The sequence below is a fragment of the Lethenteron reissneri genome, chromosome 13 (assembly GCF_015708825.2).
Source record: "Lethenteron reissneri isolate LAM-NWPU_2019-01 chromosome 13, ASM1570882v1, whole genome shotgun sequence".
NCBI classification, from domain to species: Eukaryota; Metazoa; Chordata; class Hyperoartia; order Petromyzontiformes; family Petromyzontidae; genus Lethenteron; species Lethenteron reissneri.
Window position 1 is genome coordinate 9,727,862 of NC_083791.1, and position 27,688 is coordinate 9,755,549.

Here is a 27,688-nt window from a genome sequence, read left to right on the forward strand (position 1 = left end):
ACCCCCTGCCTCCCTCTATACCGTGGCACGCGAAGCCAGCCGGGCGTGTGAAAAAAAAAGAAAACTTCAGACGTTTTTTTTTTGCCAAGGAGATGATGATGATGAAAAAAAAACTGTCGGGCGCATTCACCAGCTGAGGCCTCTTTATTTGACAGTAATAACTGGAACAAACACTCGAACCCCCCGGCTCGACACTCGACATAGCGACCCACACGGGCGCCGCTTTAAACTCAAGGGCAGCAGATGCTCGGGTTAGCTGCGACTGTGGTGGCTTCTGTTGCTGCTCCTGCTGCTGCTGGCAAGAGTGCAGCACGCATAGACTTTTGAAACGCGTTCTCGAGTCGAAACCTTCCGTGGAATTCACCAGAATAAAATTGAAAAAAATCTCTCTCCGTTTTGAAAAAAGTTACGTTTGAGTTTTTTTGTCGTGCTGTTTAAGTTTGTACATTAGTTGCTATTTTTTTGTTATTTTTTTTGTTGTTATTGTTAATATGATCGCTGGGAAATCACGAGAGGCGGCATGTGTGCTCATCGCGGTGTTGGCTTTGTTCAGTCACAATGAAGGTAAGGGCTCGGATCTGTAAACAGTTTTAGTTTTAGTTAAAAGAGCGCATGAATGAAAGAGCTTGTTTTAGAACGATACACGTAAATATATATTAATCGTTATTTTATTTAATCGGGCAACCATCGAGTGCCCAACAATATTAATCCCGTAAAGTATAATATCATTCTGTCCAGCATGTGTTACGCTTTATTGCAGGGTAGTAGACTTTTATTCGAGCTGTAAAGACAAGATTATAGACGAATAATTACTTTTAAATGGGCTATTTAACTTGGGCACCACTTCGTTGTAAGTTATCAGTGGTCTTCCTTTGGATCAGTGGGTCTTTCGATGGGTATAACCGTCCCCGTCATATGAATGTGGAATTTCCACCACTTTGCTCCGAGCTGACAACGAACGTGACCACTGCCCCCACGCTCATTTGGGGATGCGATGACAAGAGTTTGACACTCGATCGAGATTTCGAACGGTTGGTGCACGATCATTTACGTTACGGGCAGGATAGACTCATCATCATCATCTCTCTCTCTGGTGGTCGGTAAATTGACAAGCACCGAGACGAGCCATCACGCGATAAAAACTAAATCGAATATTTAAACGAGGCACACAATAAGAGGACATGTGTTTGCTCCTTCTTCGGAAGTATTTGATTGTGTGACAGTAACGGTCGCGCTCGTGTAGGGCGAACAGGAAGCGGTATAGGGTCCGAAAATAAACTGAAACTATTTTTTTCTCTTCTTGGTTCTTTCGGTAAAGTCACGTAGAAGGGAAGTAATAAAATAATAAAAATAAAACATAATAAAATCAAATAAATATCACGACGTTTCGGCTACAACGCAAGCAGCCGTCTTCAGGTGAAGAATGAGACACTGTCAAGCTAGGAGCTTATATATAAGCTGGGTTGGAGGTGGAAGAAGAAGATGAATCCCTGCAGTCACGAAAGCTTTAAATCGAAATAAAACTATTTTATTTTAAATTTCAATTTAAAGCTTTCGTGACTGCAGCGATTCATCTTCTTGGTTCTTTCGGTAAAGTCACGTAGAATGGAAATGATAAAATAATAAAACATAATAAAATAATATAAAATAACATAAAAAAAACATAATAAAATAATTCTCACATTTTATTTTATTTGACCAGGTAAAGCCCACTGAGCTGTATAGCTCTTTTTCAGAAGCGACCTGGTCACAATTGATAGCGCAACGAAGTGGCTTTTTGTCGTGTGGAAATGTACAGCGGCCAAATAACTCTAAACGCACGCTGAGTCTAAACACGCGGGGAAAACCCGCGACCACGGGGAGAGAGACACGCAAACTCCAAATAATCAAGCATCGTCTGGGCCGGGATAGAACCCATGAACCTCCTGCATACCAGGCGAGGGAGTTAACATCTCCCTAGCCACCGCAGCGCTCGCGACAAGACGACGAGGCTCGGGTAGTGTGGGGGAGCTCTGCCCACGAGGGTCCGGACCTTCCCTTTGATCAACGTGGCCGATATCCAACACCAGCAAGACGGCACAACTCTGCACTGAAGTCTCGCTCGTTTTGGATCAGCTCTCTCTACGAGATTTATCGCGGCACCACCGCACCACCACGTGACAGACAGAGGCACGGAGCGAACGCATCAACCATTTGAAGCTTAGTTGGAAAGCAGCGTTGACAATCAATTGAAGTTGCACTCCCCCCTGTCGCCATCGGGTTAAAAGAACGTGTATGCATGTTGAACTTCTTTCGCACCGTACGTAGCCAACAGTGGTTGTTATCTGCACCGGCGGCAGGGCACCACTGCTCGCAAGTCCACTCCACGTTCCCATGCCGGGAGGTGGCGTGAGGCTACGCAGCCGCATCCATTGTTGTCATGCACTGCGCTCCTTCGTCTATGTGTCACCGGTTATACCACGCCGTGCACTCACTACCGCAGCCACAGTTCAGTGCCATGGGCCGCAGCTGACGGCAGCGGCGAGCGATACTCTGAGCCGGTCCTGGGCCACCCATCCACCCACCTCTCTCTCTCTATCCGGTACTGACCAACGTGGTGAAGTATGGTCAACCATACAATGCCCCCCCCCCCCGCCATGACTGGACACAGCGTAGGGAGGCCATCATCCAGCAGTGGATGAACACGAGGGCGTTAACGCATCATAGGAAGGGCAAGCCAAACTAGAGACCGAACGCGCATCCCGAATGCTGAGCAACTTATTTGGTGAATTGATTTGGTGAATTGACTTGGTGAATTGATTTGGTGAATTGATTTGGTGAATTGATTTGGTGAATTTATTTGGTGAATTGACTTGGTGAATTGATTTGGTGAATTGATTTGGAGAACCTGATGCTGCGTTGGCAGTGGTGCACAAGAACAATCAACAACAAGCGAAACGTCGTACTCAAAAATTGTAAATGTTGTGGTTTCACTCTTCAACACACCGGTGGGCTAAAGTAGTGAACTATTTGTCTTTTGTCAACGTGACACTATTTTTGCTGATTGGCCGTGTCGGGTGGTGGAGGGTTACGACACATTTATGAATAACGCGATCTAACCCAACAACCTTTATTATGAAGCAACAACAAGTCAAGACGGTGGCGAGATGTTATTTCCCTCGCCTGGCATGCAGGAGGTCGTGGGTTCGATCACGACCCTGACGCCTGCTGCTGTACATTTGGAGTTTGCGGTGTCTCTCTCTCGCCGTGGTCGTGTGGATATGAATCAATAATGTGAATCAATAATCAGAACATTAATCAATGATGTAAATCAATATTAAGAACATGAATCAATAATGTGATTCAATAACGTGAATCAATGTTTCGTTGGTTCTCAATCGAACTTCATAAACGACAGATTGGAGGTGACCCCGCAGAGGGAGAAGAAAAGGAATATTAATAATGATACGAGATCAAATATAAACTTAGTGAATGAAATCGATTTAAAACTTTTCATTCCAGTGTTAACATAAATGAAATAACACGATGTCTCCTGGCGTTTGGGCCACTCCGTATACACCATGAGTACTGATAAGAATAACCAATTTAAAACGACTGACCGATGAACACTTTAAAATTGTCATCGGAAAAATTACCAATAACTTAACTCTTGGCTCGCGTACAAAGCACCCTTTGTTAATCACCATCGCATTGCACGTGCCCCCCACCCACCTCCTCGCTCTCTCTCTCTCTCAGTGTGTGCGCAAGAGTGTGGGGGCGTACGGACGTCGAGCCTCGGCACCATCAACTCACCGGGTTACCCGGTCGCGTACGAGTCGGCGCAGGACTGCAGATGGGTCATCTCCCTGCCCAGGGGCCCCATCGCGCTCATCTTCATTCCGCCGTTCCGTCTGGGTAACGTCTACGGCCAGGGTCGTCCCTGGGGTGATGGTTGCGCAGGGTCCGGGGGGAAGTGACACTGCGTGTGCCCCCCAACCTCTCCGCTGCCACCCCCCCCCCCGACGCTTTCAAACTAAACTCGAAGCGATAAAACGTTGCAGGCTAGAATAAATGCGTTGCGTGCACACAAAGACAAAGATCCCCCCGTGTAGCCTCAACAGACTGTAGGGGCAAGTGCTGTTAGCGAGCACATATGAAGGCCGGCACGGCACACGAGGGGATGGGTGGCCAACACCACGCCCGGTCGCCTTTGTCTCCCCAGTGGCGATGCTTACACATCGCACCAGCTACTCATTTGAGGCTGAGTCGACGTAGGGGAGGCCCAGGACCGATTCAGATAATCGTCACCGGTGTTCGCCGTGAGCGGGAATCGAACTCGGGTCGCCAGGTTCGTAGCGTAGCGCTAACCGCTACACTACCGCTCCCACAGAGATACAAAAATAAAGATCCCCCGTATAACCTTAACAGACTGTAGGGGAAAGTGCTGTTAGAATCAAGGCTGCAGTAAAAAGTTTCGAACCGCTGGTCTGGTCTATGGAACGCATTGCTGTTCGCCCGTTATCTACGGAACGGCCATGACTACGATGTCTGCTCTCTATAAGATGTGAGCTACTATTGCTCAGTCTCTGGGTGAGCGCCTACACTGCCCCATTCTCTCTCTAACCCATTGCTTTTCGCCCGTTATCTACGGAACGGACATGACTACGATGTCTGCTCTCTATAAGATGTGAGCTATTATTGCCCATTCTCTGGGTGAGCTCCTATTGTCCATTCTCTGGGTGAGCACCCACTCTGCCCAATTCTCTCTCCAAGCCTACGGAACCCATTGTTGTTCGCCCCCTCTCCCCTATTGTTCGTCTCGCCGTGTGCCCCGCGGCCGTGCGCAGAGGCGGAGCCGACGTTCTGCCAGTTCGACAGCCTCTCGCTCTGGAACGGCGGCCTGTCCTCCGTGGGCCGGCAGGACTCGCTGCTCGCCAAGTACTGCGGTCAGTAAGGCACTTGGATGCCGCGCTTTGGGAAAAGAGAACTTGGAGGCGAGGGCCACGGAATTGAATTTGAGACGACGACAACAACAACAAACACGTGAAGATCAGTTTAACACGTGTAGGCTTTCGCGACCAATATTATTCATGATCAACGTTTTTGGGTTTAGATCGCGTTATTTATAAATGTGTCGTAACCCTCCACCACCCGACACGGCCAATCAGTAAAAAAGTTATTTCGGTAAAGTCACGTAGAATGGAAATAATAAAATAATAAAACATAATAAAATAATTTTCACGACGTTTCTGTCTTCTCGACAGCTCTGTTCTTCACCTGAGGACGGCTGCTTGCGTTGTGGCCGAAACGTCGTGAGAATTATTTAATGTTTTATTTTTATTATTTTATTATTTCCATTCTACGTGACTTTACCGAAAGAACCAAGAAGATGAATCCCTGCAGTCACGAAAGCTTTAAATCGAAATTTACGCTTAGGTTAATAATATTAAGGAAACACAGTGTAGTTATCGATGAGTGCGTTTGAGTTTGTTATCTGTACATGTGCACGACGGCTAACGCAGCAGCATCGATCATCAAACATCACCATCACGAGATAATAAAATACAAAATTAATTTAAAACGACCAACATTGTGAACACGTGATGTGATTTGCCAGAGCGACCTCCAGCGAGGAGCACCCTCCATGGGTGCTCGCTGACGACACTTGCCCCAAATGCCTGTGAAGGCTATACGGGGCATCTTTGTCGCTGTTGTGTATGATCGACAATGGAAGTGTCTCTACATGTCAACGTGACACTAAAGCCGAATGAGAGCTGGCAACTGCTGGTGAGTGTCGTTGGAGCGTTCTTCCTGTGGACCCCATCACAAGGCTCAGTGACGACTGCGGCATGTCTGCCTCTGTCTCTCTGCGTGTCTCTCTGTCTCTCTCTCTGTATCTCTCTGTCTATCTGTGTCTCTCTGTCTCTGTGTTTCTCAGTCTCTCTGCGTGTCTCTCTGTCTCTCTCTCTCTGTATATATGTGTATCTCTCTGTCTATCTGTGTCTCTCTGTCTCGGTGTCTCTGTGTTTCTCAGTCTCTCTGTGTGTCTCTCTGTGTCCCTCTCTGTATCTCTGTTTCTCTGCGTCTGTGTCTCTCGGTTTCTCTTTATCTCTGTCTCTCTCTGTCTCTGTCCCTCTGTGTCTGTCTCTCTGTCTGTCTCTGTCTCTGTATCTCTGCCTCTCTCTGCCTCTGTCTCTCTGTCTGTCTCTCTGCGTCTCTGTCTCTGTGTCTCTCTGTCTCTATCTCTGTCTCTGTATCTCTGTCCCTGTATCTCTCTCTCTCTCTCTCTCTGCGTCTCTGCGTCTCTGTCTATGTGTCTCTCTGTATCTCTCTCTGTATCTCTGTCGCTGTCTCTCTCTCTCTGTGTCTTTCTGTCCGTGCGACAGGCGACAACTCCCCGGGCACGTTCATCGCCCCGGAGAGGGAGGTGACGCTGCAGCTGCTCACGGATGCCACCGTCACGGACATCGGATTCTGCCTCTGCTACGTGGGGGGCGGAGAAGGTGAGAGGAGGAGGAGGAGGGGGGGAGTGGATAAGGTGAGAGAGGGGGAGAAATTTGCGGGGGAGGGGCGAGTGGCGGCGAGTAGGGGGTGGGGGGGAGAGAGTGGGATTAGGGGGTGGGGGGGGGGATGTCGTACCTGTGAAACGAAAAAAGGAATTCGAGGGTAGGAGCATTGCCAAAGCGTCAGAGGCCGGTCGCGCTCGGGTTAGGGTCAGGGATAAAGGTTAGTGGCGTCAGGATCTGATTGGCTACAGCGGTTAGAGTGGTTGTGCGTCGGGTTACGTGTGGGTGGTGTTCCCTGCGAGTCGTTTCAACGCAACACGTGGGATTTTGCGAAGCTAACGCAATGAGTCCGTATGGGTGTGTTCTGTGTTTGGGTGACGCCACGTGGTCGCAGTTTTTTTCCCCGTCAAATTTCTTGTCACGATCCCTCCACCATCCGACAAGATTTGTGACGTGTACAAATGTTGTTGTTATTATTATTATTGATTCGTGCCGATTTATTGATACATTTCTGACCAATAAGGCCACGGTGTTATTGGCGAATGTGTTAGTTGTTGTTGTTGTTGACTGGGAACCATTCCCAACGCAACATCAGCAGCATCACCAAATGGGCGTGTTTCAGATTGATTCCTAGGCTCATATAATACATGTGTCCAATCACGTGTATAATAACCCACGAAATTTCGATTCGTATTCATTGTATGTAATGGGGTTTTGTCAGGATTAAATTTTATGGATTGCTTAAAAATGTTCACGATGGAATTCAATGTCACGGCACGACGAGGCTTCTGTGAAACCGCTGCGAGCGTCATGAGCGAGTGAGTGAAGCTACTGCACCAGCTGAGCCTCAAGTCTGCAACTTCTTCCCATCGCTCCTACAGATCCGTCGAGGTGTCCTCCAGACTGCACTCTGAGAACCACAACGTCTACCACGACCACAACAACAACCACCACCACCACTACAACTACAACCACTACGACCAGACCTACCACCACCACCACTACGACCACTACGACCAGACCGACCACCACCACCACCACTACAACCACTACGACCAGACCTACCACCACCACAACAACCACTACCACCACCACGCCTCCTCCCACAACCACCACCACTACGACCACTCGCCCCACCACCACCACCACCACTCGTCCCACCACCACCACCGCTGTCGCTACGACTACAACGACACCCACCAGCTCAGCGCCGCAGAATGGTGAGTGGCACAAGGGGGGTAACAACAGCGGTGGCTGAAGGTGGCACACGGCGGTGATGATGGCATTTCTGACAACGTTTGCCTCTGTTGTTGGGGCGCTGCGGTGGTGAGATGTTAACTACCTCGCCTGGTATGCAGGAGGTCGTGGGTTCGATCCCAACGCTGACGCCTGCTGCTGTATATTTGGAGATTGCATGTCTCTCTCCTCGTGGCCGAGTGGATTTTTCTCCGGCTCATCCAATTGGCTGCTATACATTTCCACGTGATAAGCCGCTTCGTCGAATTATCGCTTCTGAAAAAGAGCTATATAGCTGAGTGGGCCTTACCTGGTGAAATATGAAGAGTTTTAATTGAATGCGTATTGTTTTATTGGGCCTTTAATCAAATCTTGCTGACGCTGGAACCCAGACAGGTTTGTTGCAAAAGTTGCGGGTTTCCTCTCCGACACACAACCGGTGGTGCTGAAGCAGCGACTAATTGGCGCGTTCTGTTTCCGTGACAAACCTTACCGATTGCCTGTGCCCGGCGGTGGTGGGTTATCGACGCATTTATATTTACTGCGAACTGACTAACACCCCCCCCCCCATATTATGAATAATATTGGTCGCGTAAGCTGACGTTGTTAAACTAAATTGTTGACTGCGCTGAGAGTAATTAAGTCGCTCCACACAGCATCTCAGCATTGCCGGCTCAGTGACCTGACCCCTGACCCCTGAGCCACCGCGAGCATTGAATCGTTGCATTGATCGCGCCACGATGATGATAATTACGATGACACAATTTCCACGTTGACACTGCCGATAACTGTCATGTCAAACCAATGATGATTCACATAATGATTATGCATACGCTTTGGTTCATTCGGCTAAAGTCACGTAGGTAGAATAAATATAGATCACGACGTTTCGATCGCCACGCAAGCAGCGGTCCTCAGGTGGAATTAGGCCGATTGCTTGTGTGGCGATCGAAACGTCGTGATCTATTATTTTTCTACCTACGTGACTTTAACGAAAGAACCAATGAGTATGGATTCCTGCAGTCACGAAAGCTTCAAATCATCATTATTATGATTTTGCCACATTAACCTAAGGATGATAGTACGATACCGTAATTGTAGGTTTTTACCCTTTCAACTGGTACAAAAACTGACACCTTTATACAAGGGATCATATTTGCAATAACCACAACACAAGCAGTCAAAATGCAAACAAATAGAAACAACTCTGATAATGATAAGCACTGTCCTTGAAGTTGATTGGTCCACACCCGAGACAGCTTTTCTTAGAGCCTAGTCATCAACTTCAAGGACAGTGCATATCATATCATTATCAGAGTTGTTTCTTTTTGTTTGCATTTTCACTGCTTGTGTTGTGGTTATTGCAAACATGATCCCTTGTATAAAGGTGTCAGTTTTTGTACCAGTTGAAAGGGTAAAAACCTACTATTATATTTTGGTAAAGGAGGTCTCATAGTGATACCGTACTTCTCTAGTTTCCATAACGACGATGATGCTGACGACGACGTTAATACCGCAAGCCAATGTCATTCCCTGGCACCGCGCATCCTCTGGCCCAGGCGTCATGGAGTGGATCATGACCACGCTGGCCCCAGCCTCCGTGGGCTTCGCCACGGGCCTCCTCCTCACCGCCACCGTGTGCGCCCTCGTCTGGGCGCACGTCAAGAAGCGGAAAATGCGACGCAAAATCCTCAGCGGCGGCGGCGGCGTCGTCACCGTCGCTCAGAACAACGGCGATTCGCAGACGCGGCAGCATCAGCAGGAGCAGCAGCATCAGCATCATCGGCAGCATCGGCAGGAGCTGCCCGTGCCACCGCCGCAGGGCCCGACCCCTCCGGATGGACTTCCCCCCGGCGCCTCTCAGCCTCAGCGTGGGCCCACAGCCTCCAGGTGGCCCCGCGGAGCGGACCATCGCGACGGCCTGCGCGCGGGCGAGTTTGCGGAGGCGAGGGCCGGCGAGACGTGGCGGGGCTCGTGGGGGCCACTCGGAGACCGCGCGAGCGGCGCCGGGCTCGGCGGCGTCGTCGCCTCCGGCGCCCAGAGCGTCGCGTCCACTCGCCGCTCCTCGCTCGCCGGCCAGCGGGAAGCGAGCGCTCGCGGCTCGCCAGGGCCTTGGGGCGGCCACGTCAACCGCGGCCACGGCGGAACGACGGCGGCGGCGTCGTCGAGTGTTCGGAGCCAGGGGCCGGATCGGTGGGCGCGCTGGGTCGATGCCGGAGGGCCGGCGTCGGGGCAGGAGTGGATGGGCGCGGGGAGCCCGGGGGACTCGGAGCGGGGTGGGCGGTGGCGGGAGGCGCGGGGCGGCGAGGTCGAGGTGGAGAATGTCGGGGGTCACGGCAGCCTGCGGGGTCACCGCGGAGGAGCCGGGGATTTCGCGGAGATGCGGCGAGCTCGGGGCGTCGGCATCCACAGGACACCCAGCCAGACGGGTCTGGAGTTTGTCTAGTAGTTGTTAAAATCTCCCGTTGTTTTATTTCGGGTTTTGCTTTTTTTTGTTACCTTCTCAATTGTCGTGTTTTTTTGTTTTTTTCGATCCGTGCGATCGGGCGCCGTTTTTTTTTTCGTGTTGCCCCGAGACGAAGGAATGTCCGTCGTGAACTCTGGCGGAGAAAAGGCCCCCCTCCTCGAACGATGACATAACACGTTGCCATTGTGAACGGCTGCAGTGAGCAGTGCACCACCTTGCATCACAGAACTACGTGTGAGCCACGTGGCCAGGGGAGAGTGGATAGCGGGGCCGGTGGATCCCGCAGAGATCATCATCGTCATCATCATCACGATCCATGGACACATATCCCGTAGGTGTCCACTGCCACATTTCGTCATTTGTTGTTTCCACTTTCATCTGTCTTGTGCCAATATGCTCAAGTAGCGGCCACATTTGTCCGACACCAAATCTCTCATGCCATCGTCGTCAAGCCACTCTCTGTTAGCTCTTCCTCTCCTCCTTCCGGTTCCTTCCATTTGTTTTCCCAACAACAACAACAACAACACTTTCAATGCGTTGTTCGGATTCGCGCGTAAACCCCAAACCAACCCACCGTTAAGGACGCGCGCGTAAACCCTGACATGGCGCCGTCACGCCAAGCAAGTGGAGTGGCGCGCGTGGAGACACCCAACCTGCAGTAGCAGGCCGGCGGTGCACGTGATGAGGCAGGATATAGCGCACGGGTTGTTGTCATGCCCGTGCCATCTTGGGGAGTGTTATAACCGCTGGAAAGTGTTTGGTGTTTTTTTTTTGCAACGTCCGGCACCCCGGTTGCCTCCCACTCGCAGAATCGATCGTGAAAATAACTCGATAAACAACCCCGAGTGTGATCTTCCTGGAAACAAATGAGAGTTAATAGACTGGGCGAGGATTTCCCGGGTAAACAGTCAATACTTTGTATGATATATTATGTATTTGTGTGTGTATATATATATACATCAAATGGCTAGTGTTGTTGGAATTATTCACCCTCCCAGCAATTGGACAAATCGTTACGATTCGCGGTCACGATTCGATTTGTTTTTGTTTTTCAAATATTTATTGGTGAATTGGTAGCGATGATGTAGACCGGGGCGTGATGCCTCGCTGAGTGTTTTCCGGGTCGCTGGTAAAATGGGGAGTCGGTGGCTGTAGTTGTAGCCACACCCTTAGGTAGACGCATACTGGGTGTGGTGTGCCGGGTGCCGAGATATCTGTCGGGTCAATGACATGGCAGCAATTGAACCCATACGTAACGCCCGTTACATACAATACTGCATATATAAATAATCGAAAAACAGAGATTATTAACAAAACCTATTTGGAAGATGCTGCTGCTGTTGTGCTGGCAGTGGTGCCTCGGCACCGACAACACCACCACCACCAACAACAACTAAATACATTGGCCAATAACACCGTGGCCTTAATAGGAAATATAATTTTTCGATTGGAAGCTTTCGTGATTGCAGGGATTCATCTTCTTGGTTCTTTCGGTAAAGTTACTGTAGAAGGGAAATAATAAAATAATAAAAATAAAACATAATAAAATAATTCTCACGACGTTTTGGCCACAACGCAAGCAGCCTTCCTCAGGTGAAGAACAGGTCTGTCGGGAAGACAGCGTCTGAATGAAACACCCCAGGCTTGGAGCGTATAATAGATTTCTGTTTATATGATTGTGGTTATGGTTGTACTTTATTAATCCCGAATCTCTGCCATTACATACAATGAAACAAAAAAGGTTAAAAGAGAAAAAACAGAGCAATGTAATACAATACACTACTAGACATTATTGTTAAAAAAAATAGTCCACCCTATGTGTTCGTGAATTTTTTAATATTTCAGGCAGGAAATGGTAGGAAATGAGTTTTCAAATTTCGATTTTATTTTCTGGGGGGGGGGGGACCCCCACACCCCCTGAAAGATTTGGTCCCCCTCAATGTTGATTCCATAGCTACGGCCTTGAACAGGCCCGTACTATTGCTCAGTTTGATCCGTATTGCAATTGAATGACGATGTTCGTTACATAATACTCTTTTTGACGTGTCTCTGAAGCATACATCAAATGAACGTTTGCTATAACTCTCAGTGTATAAATGTATTATGGGGTGGGGGGCAGAGTGGTGGAGCAGCGGTTAGCGCACTGCGCTGTGAATCTGGCCACCTGAGTTGAATTCTGGGCCACGTCTATCATCCGTGGCGAGAGATACCTGAACCAGTCCTGCCCACCCCCACCGTTCACCGATCTGCACTGACCAGCGTGGTGAATTATGGTGAACCAATCCATAATAATAATTTTTAAAAAGACAGTGCCTTGATCCAGCAGTGGATTGATAAAGTGACGTTATCATTGTTTTTACAAGTGATCAATCGTATCTGGCCGGGTGGCACGGCCGCAGAATGTGACGCTCGAAAATTAGAAAATTCCAAGTTCAACTTCACAGTCAGAGATCGACTCAGTTCTTCAATCCTGCATGGTCGATAAAATGAGTACCGCCATGTGGGGGAAGTCAACAATGATTGCGCTATCTGACTACTCGCCACTGTAATGTGGAATTGCCACCACTGGCTCAGAGCTGCGGGCAGGGGGACGAGTGTTCATCCCACAATGCAATCGAGCAGAACTCCACTTTGACTCTTTGAGTTACAATGTAATGAAGCTTATCGTACATTTAGAAAATTCTTCTCTATATATATAATTTTTTCGTAAATCAAGGCTCAGGTCAATAATTTACTTGCCAATTTACTTGATAATTCATCCGATGCGCGGTGATAAGAGGAGGAATGTTGCGGGTCCTAATTACCCGCGAGGTCGTCCAGAGATTTTGTTTTGGACTCCACAGACCCACCGGAAATGATCCCAATCGCAGACAAAGAGGGAGAATGAGGCTGCGCGAATATCGGGGGAGTTTTCGCTGCGGATACGATCGATTTTGCGGATAATCAGAGTCCGGGGGTAATGGATTAGAAAGGCGAGCCCCCGTGTCGAACCACCGAATTAAACCTTCTTGGTTCTTTCGGTAAAGTCACGTAAAAGGGAAATAATAAAATAATAAAAATAAAACATAATAAAATAATTCTCACGACGTTTCGGCCACAACGCAAGCAGCCGTTCTTACGTGACTTTACCGAAAGAACCAAGAAGATGAATCCCTGCAGTCACGAAAGCTTTAAATCGAAATTTAACCACCGAATTAAACTTCAACTGTATCTCAAGTTGCTTGTAAAGCGTAAATTGAAAGAAAGCGCCTTTTAGGATGTGCACATTCACAGCGAGAGGCATGCATTTCCATGTACGACTTGTGCATAACGCTTCCAAGTAATGTTCCTATATATGTGAATTGCTTTTGATTGCATGTTTACACGTGTGCATTGTTTTTTTCTGATTTCAAACAACGATTTTGCAAGTATTTAAATATTTCTCTAAGCCTTCCCCACTGATGCATGTGTACGGTTTTGTAACAATGTAATAAAGATATATTGTATATGTAACGTGCAAAGTGCTTTAAAAAAGGGTAGTTAATGATAATGGTCAGGACATATTCTGAGCCTAATCACCATCATCAGCAATAGCAGCAGCAATGAAGATCTGAGTCTGGTCGGTAGTTCTCACGAAAATGCGAAATGTAATCAGGTAGAAGACACAAGTAAGTTTAGCAACACATGGTATGTTGAACTTCTTTGCACCTTACTTAGGCAACTGAGCTATTCGGTAGCTAGGAGATGTTAACTACCTCGCCTGGTGTACAGGAGGTCGTGGGTTCGATCCCGACCCTGACGCCTGTTGCTGTATATTTGAAGTTTGCGTGTCTCTCCATCATCATCATCACGGTGGCTAGGAGATGTTAACTACCTCGCCTGGTATACAGGAGGTCGTGGGTTCGATCCCGACCCTGATGCCTCCTGCTGTATATTTGGAGTTTGCGTGTCTCTCCCTCTCATCATCATCACGGTGGCTAGGAGATGTTAACTACCTCGCGTGGTATACAGGAGGTCGTGGGTTCGATCCCGACCCTGACGTCTCCTGCTGTATATTTGGAGTTTGCGTGTCCACTCTCCCCGTGGTCGCGTAGATTTTTCTCCGAGTCCACCGGTTTTTCTCTCCACATTTAGAATCAACATCACGCGTTCAGAGTGATTTGGTTGCAAACAATTTCCACGTGGCAATAAGCCACTTCGTTGAGCTTATCAATTGTGGCCAGGTCGCTTCTGAAAAAGAGCTGCATAACTCAGTGGGCCTTACCTGGTAAAATAAAAAAATATTTTATTAATAGTTTAATCAAAGGTGCAACTAAAAGGTGTGGAGAATAAGGGTGATCAGGGTGATGAGTTCCAGGGTTGAGTAACGCGATGTGTGAAAGAGGAATTCCTCGAATCTTGATTTGAAGCTTTCGTGACTGCATGAATCCATACTCTTTGGTTATTTCGGTAAAGTCACGTAGGTATTCTAGATTTGAAGCTTTCGTGACTGCAAGGATTCATATTCTTAGTTTTTTTTTCACGTAGGTATACCTACTATATGGAGTTCCTAGAGTTAAGCAGAATTGGTACATTTTCTTCAATTACGCATGTGCTGCCTTTGATTTTAACCCGCCGACCATCCAAATGCACAGAGGACGCTCCTACAAGAGAGTCTGCCCCCGGACTCTCAGTGAGGATTTCCTCGCGGAATAAATTTCGGTTCTCGTCCCACGTTCGCCGTTGCATGATCCACCCATCATCATCCTCCCCCTCCTCTGCTGGGCCACTTCAGAGTCGCAGCCCAGCACGTGGGTTGGCGTGGAGTTTCGCAAATCCGAACAACACATTCAAAGTGTGTTGTTGTTCTTAAATTTGGAGCTGTCGTGACTGCAGTAATTACTCTTTGGTTCTTTCGGTAAAGTCACGTATAAAGATAAAATAATAAATTAAGTAATTATTATTTAATTTATTATACGTGACTTTACCGAAAGAACGTATAAAGATAAAATAATAAATTTAATAATTTTTATTTAATTTATTTTTTTATCTTTATACGTGACTTTACCGAAAGAACCAAAGAGTGTGTTGTTGTTGTTCGGGAAATAATGGAAGAAACTGGAAAGAGGAAAACGTGACAAGAGAATGGCTTGACCACGACGACGACGACGATATCAGAGATCGGTGCCAGAACGACGTTGCACTACTTGAGCATATTGCCACTGCACGACGGAGAGGAACGTGGCAACAAACAAATCACGAAATGTGCAAGCGGACACCTACGGGGCTCTCTGCCCATGGATCGCGACTACGACGACGAAGACCTCTGTGCCATCCACCGACCAGCGCCCCCGCTGTCCGCTCTCGCCTGGCCGCGTGGCTTTGCGGGGGGGCGGGTGGCGTAGGCCCCCTGGCTGGAGGCGAGGTTGGAGAGGTTGGCGAGGTTGAGGGCTCTTGCGCTCGTTAACAGGTGTACAGAGCCGCTCGGAGTGGCCGGAGACCCCCCCCACCACCCCATGGTCACATCAAAAAACGCACGCGCCTCTCTGCTCGGCAGTCTCCGTCAACAGCCACCACGCGGGAAGAGGTCACGGTTCGATGCCCCCCACCACTATTATGGTCCACGGTGGGCAAAAAATAATAATATGCCCATAATTGTGTAAATAATATGCCCATAATTGCGTAAAAAAGGGGGAAAAACCCTGTTATTATATTGTGTAAATGTGTCTGCTACGGCACGTGGGTCGCGTAAACGCGGGCGTTGACGGAAGAAACGGAACAACAACAGACAACAAGAACAACAAAAACAACAACAACAAACTGAGACGTGCCCAGAGAAGGTTCAAGTTGCAAGTGTGTCTCTGTTTCGGCAGGCGAGGAGACTCAAGAGGCCAGGATGCCCATCTCTCAGGCATGACGGCAGTTGCCAAAATCACGAAAGCCGAAAACGCGACCACGGTTGCTCGCATCTGGAGAGTTTGAAGCTTGAAGCTGGCCCGTGAGAGGGGAGACTCGGGTCGGGTCAGAAGGAAACGCTGATCAGGGGGAGAGAGACAGAGAGAGAGTGAACGTGAGAGATGACGCGTCAGAGGTCATAGGAAGCTTTTGGCGTGACCCACCCCATCCCATCCCTGCCAGCCTGCTCCTTCCATGCCCAGGTCGACGCCAGGGACGAAAAAACAACACGAGGTCTGATCACGCACGAGCGGCGACATTTCTGCCCGCGGCTACGTCACCCTGTTTTAAAAGGCCCTGCGTGAAAAATATGTAATTTAATACCTATCAGAATGAAATGACATATTTACAATTAACGTTATCGTAACATCTGCCAGTGTTTTAGACACTGCGTACCTTTTTTGCCGTTGTAAAATTTCCGTAAATTCAATATTGGCGATGTAACAGTGCACTCCCTCGTGCATCATTCGATGAAGTGCCACCGTTTGTTGTTACATGTCGGTTCGCGTGCATTTACTGAGCCTCGTTTGGTGGAATGTGAAAGTGTGAATGGTTCCTCGCCACGAAAATAAGAAAGAGGGAAGCTTTCGGCGTGACCCACCCCCATCCCACCCCCTGCCAGCCTGCCCCTTCCATGCCAACGTCCACGCCAGGGACGAGAATACAACACGAGGTCTGATCACGCACGAGCGGCCACATTCCTGCCCGCGGTCACGTCACCGCGTTTCAAAAGGGCCCCGCGTGGCGTTCTTCGGCCCCCCCACCCACCCCTCCCATGGTCGAGTAGCCAGCAAACAGAAGGCGCTGAGCGTGACGTTTGGTCAACGATGTGGGGGGGGGGTGGCGATGGGTGTGGGGGGGGCTCCTCCACACGTGGGCACTGTGAGAGGCGAGAGGAGGACTCGAGGAAGTGTCCGCGTGCGATTTCCCTGCCTGCCTGGACTTGCCGCTGTCATACACCCACACGCCCCTCTGCTTCTTTACGTGGCGCAGAGAATGAATTATTGTGTGTAGTGTGTGGGGGTGGTGGATTTGTTGTTGTTGTTGTGGACGCATTCCGATCGGTGTGCCGCAGGGCGAGACTGCGTGGACTGGGTCACGAAGCCCGCGTGCCCAGCCACCGCATACGCAAGCAGCTTCGGTTTGGCCACATAGAGGTGCGGGGGGGGGGGGTTAGACGGGCACGACACGGGCTGGAAAAGAGATGTAGCTGATGCGGTACGGGAGGTCGTGCAGCCGAGTGCACTTGTCAAAGACCGGTACCAGCGGTGTCAAGATCGGCCTCTACAGAGGAGGCTCGTGAAGGACGCTGCTACTGGGCAGTTGGAGGCAGTCGCCCTCCAACAACAGCGGAGGGCCGAGGAGCGACGCTCACAACAACCAGCGGAGCGCCGGGCGGATAAAGCACAGCAACTTGGCACAGTAGGGGCGCAGATGGTGCATCTACCGGTCATCTCAGTCAGTCAACCCCATGGCACCTGGGCCTGTCCCGTAACCTCCTGTCAGCGAGCCTTCGACACTTCACGTGGCCTCAAAGTGCACCTAGCCTGGCACAGGCGTCGTAGTGACGTCGCCGCCACTTAGTGGCGAATGGCGGTTGTTGTTGTGGGGTGCAGTGCGCTCACCGCTGCGCTACAAACCCGACGACCCAGGTTCAATTCTCACTCGCAGTGACCAACACCATTGGCGATCATCTGAGCCGGTCCTGGGCCTCCCCTAGGTCGACTGAGTCTCAAATGAGTACCCGGTGCGGTGTGTAAAATCATGGCAACTGGGAAGACAAAGGCGGTCGGGCGTGGTGTTGGCCACCCACTCCCATCGTGTGCTGTGCCGGCCTTCATAGGTGCTCGCTAACAGCACTTGTCCCTACAGTCTGTTACAGGCTACACCGGGGGGGGGGGTCTTTGTCTTTGCTGTTGTTATTCATTGCGTGCGTAGTTTTTTTTGTGTGGTGGGCGTGTGCGCCCGTGTGTGTTCGCTTTCATCTCAAGTTCTCACTGCTACTGTTGCACAAGAGACGTCCCCCGGACCCGCCACCTGTATGATCTCTGGTGCACCTGTGGATCAAGCACCCATTGCAGCCGAAAGTGATTCTGACATTTGAAAAGGAAGGCAGTGGCCATCGAACTGTGTTGACCTGCTCCGCACGAAGGCATCATCTGGTGGTTAGCGTTCGGCAAACCACGTGGCCACACTCACGGCGAAGAGGGGCATGAAGGTTGGCCTGTGATTGAACGCATAAACAAGCCATATACCCTTCTGTTAAGTCGTAATAAAAAATGTATAATCATTTGCAGCCATTTGTCGGTATGTTGAACTTCTTTCGCATCGTACGTGGCCGACCGCGCTAATCGGAGGCGCGGTGGAAGGACAACTAAAATAAACACAAGCAGCAGTTCTAAAGAAATTCGTTTTCAATCCACCGCTGGGTGAAGACCTCCCCACGACGTATCGTGGGGAGGTCTTCCGTGATTCTCCAGTGATTATCCAGTGGTTCTCCATCTCTGATACACGTGGATGGCACTGAGAGACAGGTCTGGGCTTTAATCCGAATTTAGTTTTTGTCCCGTAATTTCTCTCTGATTTTCCTCTACCATTGCTCTTAACGGTTTTCAAACTTCTCAATTTCGGAGCCAGCATGCAAACGATAGAATCGCACACATCTGACGATGATCACGGTCAATGTATCGCTATGAAACGTGCTCATCCTCTTTTGACAATAAAATGCATTTATCTAAACGGGCACCGCATCGCGCGCTTTCAGATGCACGTGTGCGGCCGTCTGGAACGCTCTTCCTTCCTAATATCGGAAGGAAGAGCTTTCCACTCTTAAATCTAGATTGAAAACTCATTTCTTTAGAACTGATATTTGTGATTAGTTTGTCCTTCGCCCGCACCTCCGATGAGCGGTACCAGACGGCATCGTTGCATCGCAAGACAGACGAGAGATGCCGACATCGTGGGGAGACATTCGTCCAGCAGTGGATTGATCATGGCTGCTGATGATGATGAGTCACGGAGCTCCGAGCGATAACCCTGGGATGTTACCGGTACATGGCGCTGCTTGTCATCGTCATCGTCGTGATCAGGGGTCGTCAACCTGTGGCTCTCTCAGGAACCGATGCTTCGTGATAGTTATATTATTAAGGACCCACCGCCGTCTCGTATTCACCACCTCAGTGGCATTGCGGCTCTTGAAATATTTTTTTTTATTTCTACCGATTTTGGAAGAAAAAAAAAAGTGCTCTTCTTGTTTAGTTGCCGACCTCCTTGTCATGATGATGAGGCAGGGAGGGAGGGAGGCAGGGAGGAGGCAGGGAGGGAGAAAGGCAGGGAGGAGGCAGGGATGAGTTGTGACGGAACAAGTGGCGCTTGAGAGGCCGTGGCATCAGGTCGAGTGGCGAGGCCTGGAGGCTCTGGCGGAGGAGGATGGAGTGCAACGCAAACACGGGGTTCAGCTCCCATCCTACTGAACGCACGAAAAGACAAAGATCCCCCGTGTAGCCTTTACAGACTGTAGGGGAAAGTGCTGTTAGCGAGCACCTATGAAGGCCGGAACAGTACACGAGGGAGTGGGTGGCCAGCACCACGCCCGGCCGCCTTTGTTTTCCCCCAGTGGCGATGTTTACACACCGCACCGGGTACTCGTTTGAGGCTGAGTCGACCTAGGGGAGGCCCAGGATCGGTTCAGATAGCGTGAACGGGAATCAAACTCAGGTCACCAGGTTTATAGTACAGCGCGTTAACCGCTACGCCACGCACACGCACACACACACTTGCACACACGTACACAAAGACACAAATCCACCGCATAGTCTTTGAACAGACTGCTGGGGCAAGTGCTGCTTGCGAGCACCGATGAAGGGGGAGGCTGGCCAACACCACGCCCGGCCGCCTTCGTCTCCCCAAGCGCTGATGTTCATACACACCGCCCACCAAGGTACACATATGAGGCTGAGTCGACTCCAGGTGGAGCCCCCTCCAAGACGGGTTCAAATATCCCCCACCTCATATTCGTCGCGAGCGGGAGTTGCAGCGGCGGTGCGCTAACCTCTGCGCCACCGCTCCTTACGCACGCACGCGCACGCACGCGCTCCGTAACCCCCCCACCCCAGACGCACTCACGCCAGCGACGTCAGACCGACCACTCTTCTGGTTACGCAACGCGACGCGATGATATGGATTTTTTTTTCAGGATGTGGCATTTGCACTTGAATCGTTGAATTTGAATTACTCTGTGCTGTCGTCGTTATTGTAGTAATAATAATTTGATGGCAACTGAAAAAAAATCGTCACCCTCATTTTCATTAAAATTGGCACTTAATGAAGCAATTTTACAAATAAATTAAATCATCATCGTCCAATATTGCAAAGCAATAACTAAACTTGCAGCAAATTAACACGTAACATCATCCAAAATGTATTCTTAACAACTCCCATTTCAAGAAAAAACTTCATGATCATCATAATCATTTAACATGCACTTTATAATAAAAAACACATCATTCATCTCAATAATACGATTACAAAATATATGGAAACATTTTAATTGTTCGACATCTTCATCATCATGACTGGCACTCCAAATAACTCAATTACAACACATTTAAAATATTATTCGAATGTCTCTGTTTTGCAGAATGTCACCTGATATTAACTGAATTTTATATATATAATCTTTTATCAACTCTTATTCTCCAAACAGAAAACATACCGGCAGCAGCCTTATCCAAACACTCACCGGTATAATTAGATTCTTACTCAAGTAACAAACAACCCCTCAAACATCATCATCATCGTGAATGCAAATCGGGACGTCTGTGAAAAAATATTTTTTATAGCTCATCGGATTCCTCCAGGCTGAATAAAATATTCTGATAATCTTGTGAATGGCAGCAATGTGTTCACGAGCTGGATGCCAATGCCATGGTCTTCTGCCAATGCCATGGTCTTCTGCCAATGCCATGGTCTTCTGCGAATGCCATGGTCTTCTGCTGGCCATGACGAGAGGACTTCAGCAGAGAGAGAGAGTGTCGTTTGGCTGTTCCCCCCCTCCCCTTGAGAAGCGCAGACTACAGTGGTTTACTCTTTGGTCCATGAACAAGCACAAATAATCATAAATGAATATTTAAATTACAAAAGGAAAACTGCCAATTTGTAAATGACGAGAAAGCCCCATCATCAGAACGGGATAACAGCGGCGGCTGGAAACCCATAGGTTTCCAACCCATAGGTTTCCAACTGCAAGTACCCATAGGTTTCCAACCCATAGATTTCCAACAGCAAGCACCCATAGGTTTCCAAACCACAGGTTTCCAACAGCAAGCACCCATAGGCTTCCAACCCATAGGTTTCCAACAGCAAGCACCCATAGGTTTCCAACCCATAGGTTTCCAACAGCAAGCACCCATAGGTTTCCAACCCATAGGTTTCCAACTGCAAGCACCCATAGGTTTCCAACCCATAGGTTTCCAACAGAAAGTACCCATAGGTTTCCAACCCATATGTTTCCAACAGCAAGTACCCATAGGTTTCCAACCCATAGGTTTCCAACCCATAGGTTTCCAACAACAAGTACCTATAGGTTTCCAACCCATAGCTTTCCAACAGCAAGCATCCATAGGTTTCCAACCCATATGTTTCCAACAGCAAGCACCCATAGGTTTCCAACCGCCATAGGTTTCCAACAACAAGCACATGGCTTATTGGTGCATTATCGAAAAAACCCCATCAGCATTTCCTGAGGAAGTGAGTATAAGGTGCTGATGAGTCAAAATAAGGATAAAAACCGGTCTGTCACTGCATCGCTGCTTCTGCTGCTGCCGTCAGCTCGGTTACGTTGGCTCACAGTTATTGCGATAGTGGTCAAATGCAAGAGGGTGTTTGTGTGTGTGTGTACGGCCGTTCGTAGGCCCTGCGCGTGCCTTTGCGCATATTTCCGTGTCGCTTGCAACTTAAAAAAATTAACCCGTAAAAACTAAGTTTTTCACTATAAATCCTTTATATGCGTGGCGGCTAGAGTCCTCTCGTCCTCTGGCTTGAGATGGCTGCCACCTATGGGTCAGATGATTGTCTGCCACCATTAAGCAATTGGTAATTAAATATCATTTTTTTCCCTAAAAAGTGTACAATTTTGGAAAAAAAAATTCACGAAAATTAATTGTCACGCACAACGAGTCTGTGTGGAAAATGTCAGCTCGATTGGATCACGGGAAGTGGGTTAAAAAACGACCGAAAGATTTGCACGGTCGCAAGCGCGCAAGCAAGCAAGCAAGTGAACTTAATATAAAGGATTTTAAAAAATCGAGCGTCTGTGGACTCACTTCTCAAGAGAGGGCCCACGCAGGCAAGGCCTACCCCCACCAAAGAGCCGCACCGTAATCACCCTCACAGAGGTCAGAGGGGTCAAGGGCCAGAGGGTGGAGGAGGGGGGGGGTCAAGGGCACAGCTGTTGGCTACGAGCCGGGGCGGTGAACGCTTTTTTGTTGTGACCAGCTCGTGCACGGGACGAGCCCCACTCTCCCCCCCCACGAGTCAACGGCCACGGACGGTGCCCCATCGGCCGTTCTAGATGCGGCAACGGATCGCCGCGCACGCCTCTGCCGCAAGTGGGAGGATTAAGGTCGACCCCCGGTGCGGCCGCGGGTGACCCGAACCGGACGATGGGCCACGTGCCGCATCCAACGCGCGACCCCTCTGGCGGGACTGAGCAGCGTGAGTCGCGCTCCTCCTGAAGCTTTCGCGTGGCACGCAGACTTCAACTTGGACGCATGATTTGCAACACACTTGCCGTACGCTCGAGAGAGAGAGGGAGGGAGAACGACCGTGCCACCACCACCAGCGTAGAACTTCACCTCCCTCGCCCTCTCCGGCGAACCGCGAGAGAGAAGAGGGGACAGGCAATAAAAACACAACCATTCTCTCGAGCCGTCCATCGCGGATTAATTTTCAGGCCCTCATTCCTCTTTTTTCGCGTGTTTTTTCTCCCATTTTTCCCACTCCACCGCCGCCGTTTTGCCGATCCGTTTGCCGCGGGGTGATAATTTTCAAAGGGGGAGCGGTGTTTTTTTTGTGTTTGTTCTGCGCGACGCCGCAGGGCGCGCACGCGGTCGACGCGCTCTCAGGAGCAAGTGCTCGACTCGAAGACACAATAAATCACGCCTCTATAGGACACCCGTCCCGTTTGTCTTTTCGTGCGCCTTTGATTTTTTTTTTGGGCTTGTTTCACTTGGGTCAATCGACCGAATGCCGACTTTTCTCTCGGCCCCTTCAACTCGAGAGCATGAGAGGCTCTTTATCCACCGAAATATTATTACAGTTCTGTTGGATAAAAAAAAAAAAACTGTTACTTCAAGCATGAAATAGTGTTTTCGTTATACAGGGTGTTTTAAAACGATGGACCCAATTTCAAAGCAAAGCGAATTCAAATCAAGTCCATCTTTTTCAAACACCCTGTATATATTTATTGATGTTTACGTTCATCTGGACATGTGTGATAAAGAGCTACATAGCTCATCGTATTTCTCCAGGATAAATAAACAATCTGATTCTCGACAAAGGGCGGTGAATTGTTGCTGCATCGTTTTGTTGTTTACGCATCGATGCATCGTTAATGATTGCTTCCTGTCCATCGTTTCACGTTAAAATTGATGGCAGGTTTGTGATGTTTTGAACATTTCTTAGACCATTTATTTACTCAATTGGTGAGTGCCTCGGGCCTCGCTCTTTAAAAATGTAGAGCGTCGCTCTGCATGGACTGTCACAAGATTTAAATAAAGGATAGGATTTGTTTTTCTATTTAAGTGGAAAGATCCTTGGAAATGTTTGTACTACAGTATTCTGGAAACGTATGAATGATAGATGTATTATTTATTTACTTTCCGGGAGTAAGAAAGGAGCCACCGTTAAAATGTCGTCAAAGGCACCGTCGCTTCGTCAAATTCCCTTTCATGGTCTACAGTGCTGGATTAAGCTAGTGCGGGGCCTGTAGCGTGTGTTACAAAGGGGCCCTAAATAAAAAAAATACATAAAAACACATCAATACTAAAACACACATTTTTTACTTGCATAGTAAAGTAATTGTATTTTTTCACTTGCTATACACCTAAAAAATACGACAAATCGCTAACCTTAAACACCCAGTCGTTCATAAAAGTTGAAGGTGGTATAGTACTATAGTAATAGAGCAAGTGCAGAATCACTGAACCGGAATTGATAGCTTGAAAGCATTTAGCGCGGGGCCCTTGAAAGTGCGGGGCCTATATCACATGAAGCTACTCTTGCTACTAGGAGAATCCGGCACTGATGGTCTACACCGGCGTGATGTCATGATACGCAGAGAGAGGGAGCACACTGTGACCTCGCGTGACTTCAGATTATTCAGAGTATGTTGCTGCTGTAAATTTCCACGTGATGAGCTGCTTCGTTGAGCTATCATTTGTGGCAAGGTCGCTTCTGAACAAGAAGCTATGTCGCTTAGTGTGCTTTATCTGCTAAGATAAAATATATTCTCGGTTCTTTCGGTAAACTCACGTAGAAGGGAAATAATAAAAAAAACAATACAATTATCACGACGTTTCGATTGCAACACAAGCAATCATCATCAGGTGTGAAGCCCACAGCAAGAAAAACACCACTTTAAAAAAAAATCTTGCTGTGGTTCTCACACCTGATGGCGATTGCTTGTGTTGCAATCGAAACGTCGTGAGAATTTTATAGTTTTATATTTTAATTATTTTATTATTTCCCTTCTACGTGCACTTTACCGAAATAACCAATAATATGAATCCCTGCAGTCAGGTAAAATAGTTTAGTGTTATTAATATATTTTTTAGTGATTTACTTGCCTGTCCTATACTTTGTTTTTGTATCGTTTATTCTTGTAACGTTCGGACATCTGTGAAAAAGAGCTTCATAGCTCATCGGATTCCTCCAGTCTAAACAAATATCCCGATTCTGATTCTGGAGAAAGGCCGCTTTGACGTCACGAAGCACTCTGTGACGTCACGGTGCAACATGTCGCAGAGCGCAGGGCAAGCTGTGACATCACGGAGCAGAGTGTACGAATCTGATATCACTCGGAGGTCACTAAGTTACCACTGCTGCCCTAGAGCCCAGTCTGTGTTCCCATAACACCACGTCTTTCCATTAGGGGAACACATATTTTTACAACGCGTTTGCGAATCGGATATAGCGTGATTGAGTGAACGGAGCTACGTCACGCGAGTAGTAATAAGCGGCCGTGCGGCTGTGTCGGCGTTATGTCGTCGCGCAGGGCATCGGGATGCTGCTGGATGCTGCTTCGAGATGCTACCCACGCACCTCGGTCTTTGTTCGGCCTGCGTACGCGCCTCGCGTGTTGTCGCGGGCCGTGCTTTACCCCCGCTGTATTACGGGTTATTTATTATAGCGCGATTTTTCCATAACGCGGTGTTCTTCAAGAATGCAACTTGCACTGCGTTACAGGAGAAGGGAGTGCGCTGCCAACCCAATTGCAATGACATCTGGGCGAAAGTGCCCTCTGTTTCACTCAGAAACACATTCCTGCGGAGGGAGCTGGTAGGAACGTTGGGTTGCTCGGTCAATGGCCAGGGTCAACGGCGGCGTGGTGTATTCCGCAAATATGCCCGACTGTGAGGGCGGGCACAAGCCGGCGTGAGTAGGTTCAACGTTGAGTTTTATAAGGGCACCACGGGGTGACCAGCCCCTCCCCACCCAGCCCCACCCCTCCCACCCCCCACCCAGCCCCACCCTCCCCACCCTCCCCTCTCCACCCAGCCCCACCCCTCCCATTTGTGGATGCACGACGGACGGACACAATAATCCCCTGTGGGCTGGTGTAACCAGGAGGTTCCTACCCTGCTTAGCTTGGAATATCCGACGAGATGGGAGTGCGCTCGAGGTGATCTGGTTGTTATTGGAAACATGAGCGGCACAAACCCAAGACCTCTGCTGCTGCTGCTGAGAGTGTCACGTGTGTCTACTACCATGGACAGCTCCCCAGCATGCGCCCTCTCCCCTCCTACGGAACGGCGTTTTTCGCTTTGTCGTTTGACGCCGACGAGGACAACTTGTCGATCGGGCGAACTTATTTAAATTTTTGCTACCGGCGTGTGATCTTCTTTGAGCAGTGGGGCGGATAAGAGTCAGCCTTGTAGGCAAGTTAATGGCAACCGTCAACAGCCGTTGAAACGCAGTGCATGATTATAATTATGATGATAACAATACATTAATTCTCTGTGGCGACTGTTAAGAAAAGGGCCTGGGAAGGGTTCGTCGCGAGAGGAGATGATGGCGCGCAGGCGAGACGTGTCAGAGAGTGGCAGCCAAAGGCGGGAACACATTCGAGAAGACATCGACTGTGGACGCCGAGTGATGGTGCGTATGTACGTTGAACTTCTTTCGCACCGTACGTAGCCAACCGTGCTAATCGCAGTTGCGGCGGTGCAGTCCTCGAATGCCGCAACGGCGGAAATTAATCCTAAACACAGCCAATGAATAGACTGAATGCGACGCGCAGGAGGAGAGGGGGGACCGGTGGGATTAGAGGCGAGGGAGGAAAATAATAAATTAAGCTTCCCCAGAGATGCTGGTCGTCTGTTCATCTCTTAGCCGTTTTTTTTTCACCCCTCCCGACTGCAGTGGTGTGCAGAGCTGTAGTCATCACCACCTAACGGTAGGCGGTGATGTTCAGTCCTAATCAGGCAGCCGGAATATCATTCGCCGTGCCGCGGGCTGAAACATTTTCCGATCCCACCGTCGCGTATCGTGCCGCGCAATCGACGAGCGGGAAGTTCGTCTTGTGACAGGAGATGGGTGGAAGAAGAGTGGTTGCTTTTAATTTTTTAGTACGGCAGCGTGATGTGGCAAGCTCTAAAAATGCATTGCACCGCTGTATTCTCTACACATTATACTCAGTACTCGTTTATAAAATAATGCCAAACAGCGGAGTACTAAATACGATTGCAAGGACAAATGCGTGCGATATTATTGTTTTAGTCGCTGTATATAAGGAAAAGTCTCCAGAGGTTGTGTTTGAAAATGCATCAATGTTTAGGTTCTTCATCACAAAAAGATGGCACCCTAAAAGGGTTTAATTAAATGATTCCCAATAAATAACAGCTGGTGCTTTGAAGTAAAAAATAAAAGCCTAAGAATTGATGGATCTACAATTCCAATAATGTCGTAAAAAATTACATCGAAAATATATTAGATTTTTGAAAAGTGTGACGATTAAAAATATTAACTTCACGTGCAAAATCATCACATCCACCTGAGCAGGCAGCTCCCACTGCTCTTGTTAAATAAGAGAATGATAGTGACGACGGAAAAAAACAAATCTCTGCATCAATGAACGCAAAGCCGTACAGAGTATCGCACAACACAACCGCACGCTACCACGAAAAGCACACGAGCATGGGGCACAGAGAAATAAAAAAAATTGTCCCACCAACGCCTCTCAACCACCGTCAATTTCACAGCCGTCGAATCAATAATAAGCATATAGCCATGCTCATCTCTGCCGGGACTCGAACCCGGAACCTCTGGATTAGAAGTCCAGCGCGCTTGTCCATTGCGCCACAGAGAC

The 27,688-nt window shown here is 48.8% G+C and overlaps 1 protein-coding gene and 1 non-coding gene across 3 annotated transcripts; one reads left to right on the plus strand and one right to left on the minus strand.

Annotated features, from left to right (window-relative positions):
* The first annotated feature begins 275 nt into the window (after window positions 1-275).
* On the plus strand, window positions 276-13,620 carry LOC133342087 (uncharacterized). Of its 2 annotated transcripts, XM_061551020.1 has the most exons (6): window positions 276-564; window positions 3,736-3,894; window positions 4,827-4,925; window positions 6,366-6,482; window positions 7,367-7,705; window positions 9,281-10,278. In XM_061551020.1, the coding sequence occupies exons 1-6, from the start codon at window positions 492-494 to the stop codon at window positions 10,165-10,167; spliced, it is 1,674 nt and encodes a 557-aa protein (XP_061407004.1). In that variant the 5' UTR covers window positions 276-491; the 3' UTR covers window positions 10,168-10,278. The 2 variants fall into 2 exon arrangements, with proteins under 2 accessions (XP_061407004.1, XP_061407002.1); XM_061551018.1 differs by lacking the exons at window positions 276-564; window positions 3,736-3,894; window positions 4,827-4,925 and having other exon boundaries at window positions 5,252-6,482; window positions 9,281-13,620.
* Window positions 13,621-27,614: 13,994 nt separating this feature from the next.
* On the minus strand, window positions 27,615-27,688 carry TRNAR-UCU (transfer RNA arginine (anticodon UCU)). Its single transcript has one exon. It is a non-coding gene; the product is annotated as a tRNA-Arg (tRNA).

Excerpts from the sequence above, each read along its gene's own strand:
- LOC133342087 (XM_061551018.1), top strand. The coding sequence starts at position 5,707 with ATGGAAGTGTCTCTACATGTCAACGTGACACTAAAGCCGAATGAGAGC. Across the intron at positions 6,483-7,366 it reads CTACGTGGGGGGCGGAGAAG|ATCCGTCGAGGTGTCCTCCA; the intron begins GTGAGAGGAGGA and ends TCGCTCCTACAG. Across the intron at positions 7,706-9,280 it reads CAGCTCAGCGCCGCAGAATG|GCGTCATGGAGTGGATCATG; the intron begins GTGAGTGGCACA and ends CCTCTGGCCCAG.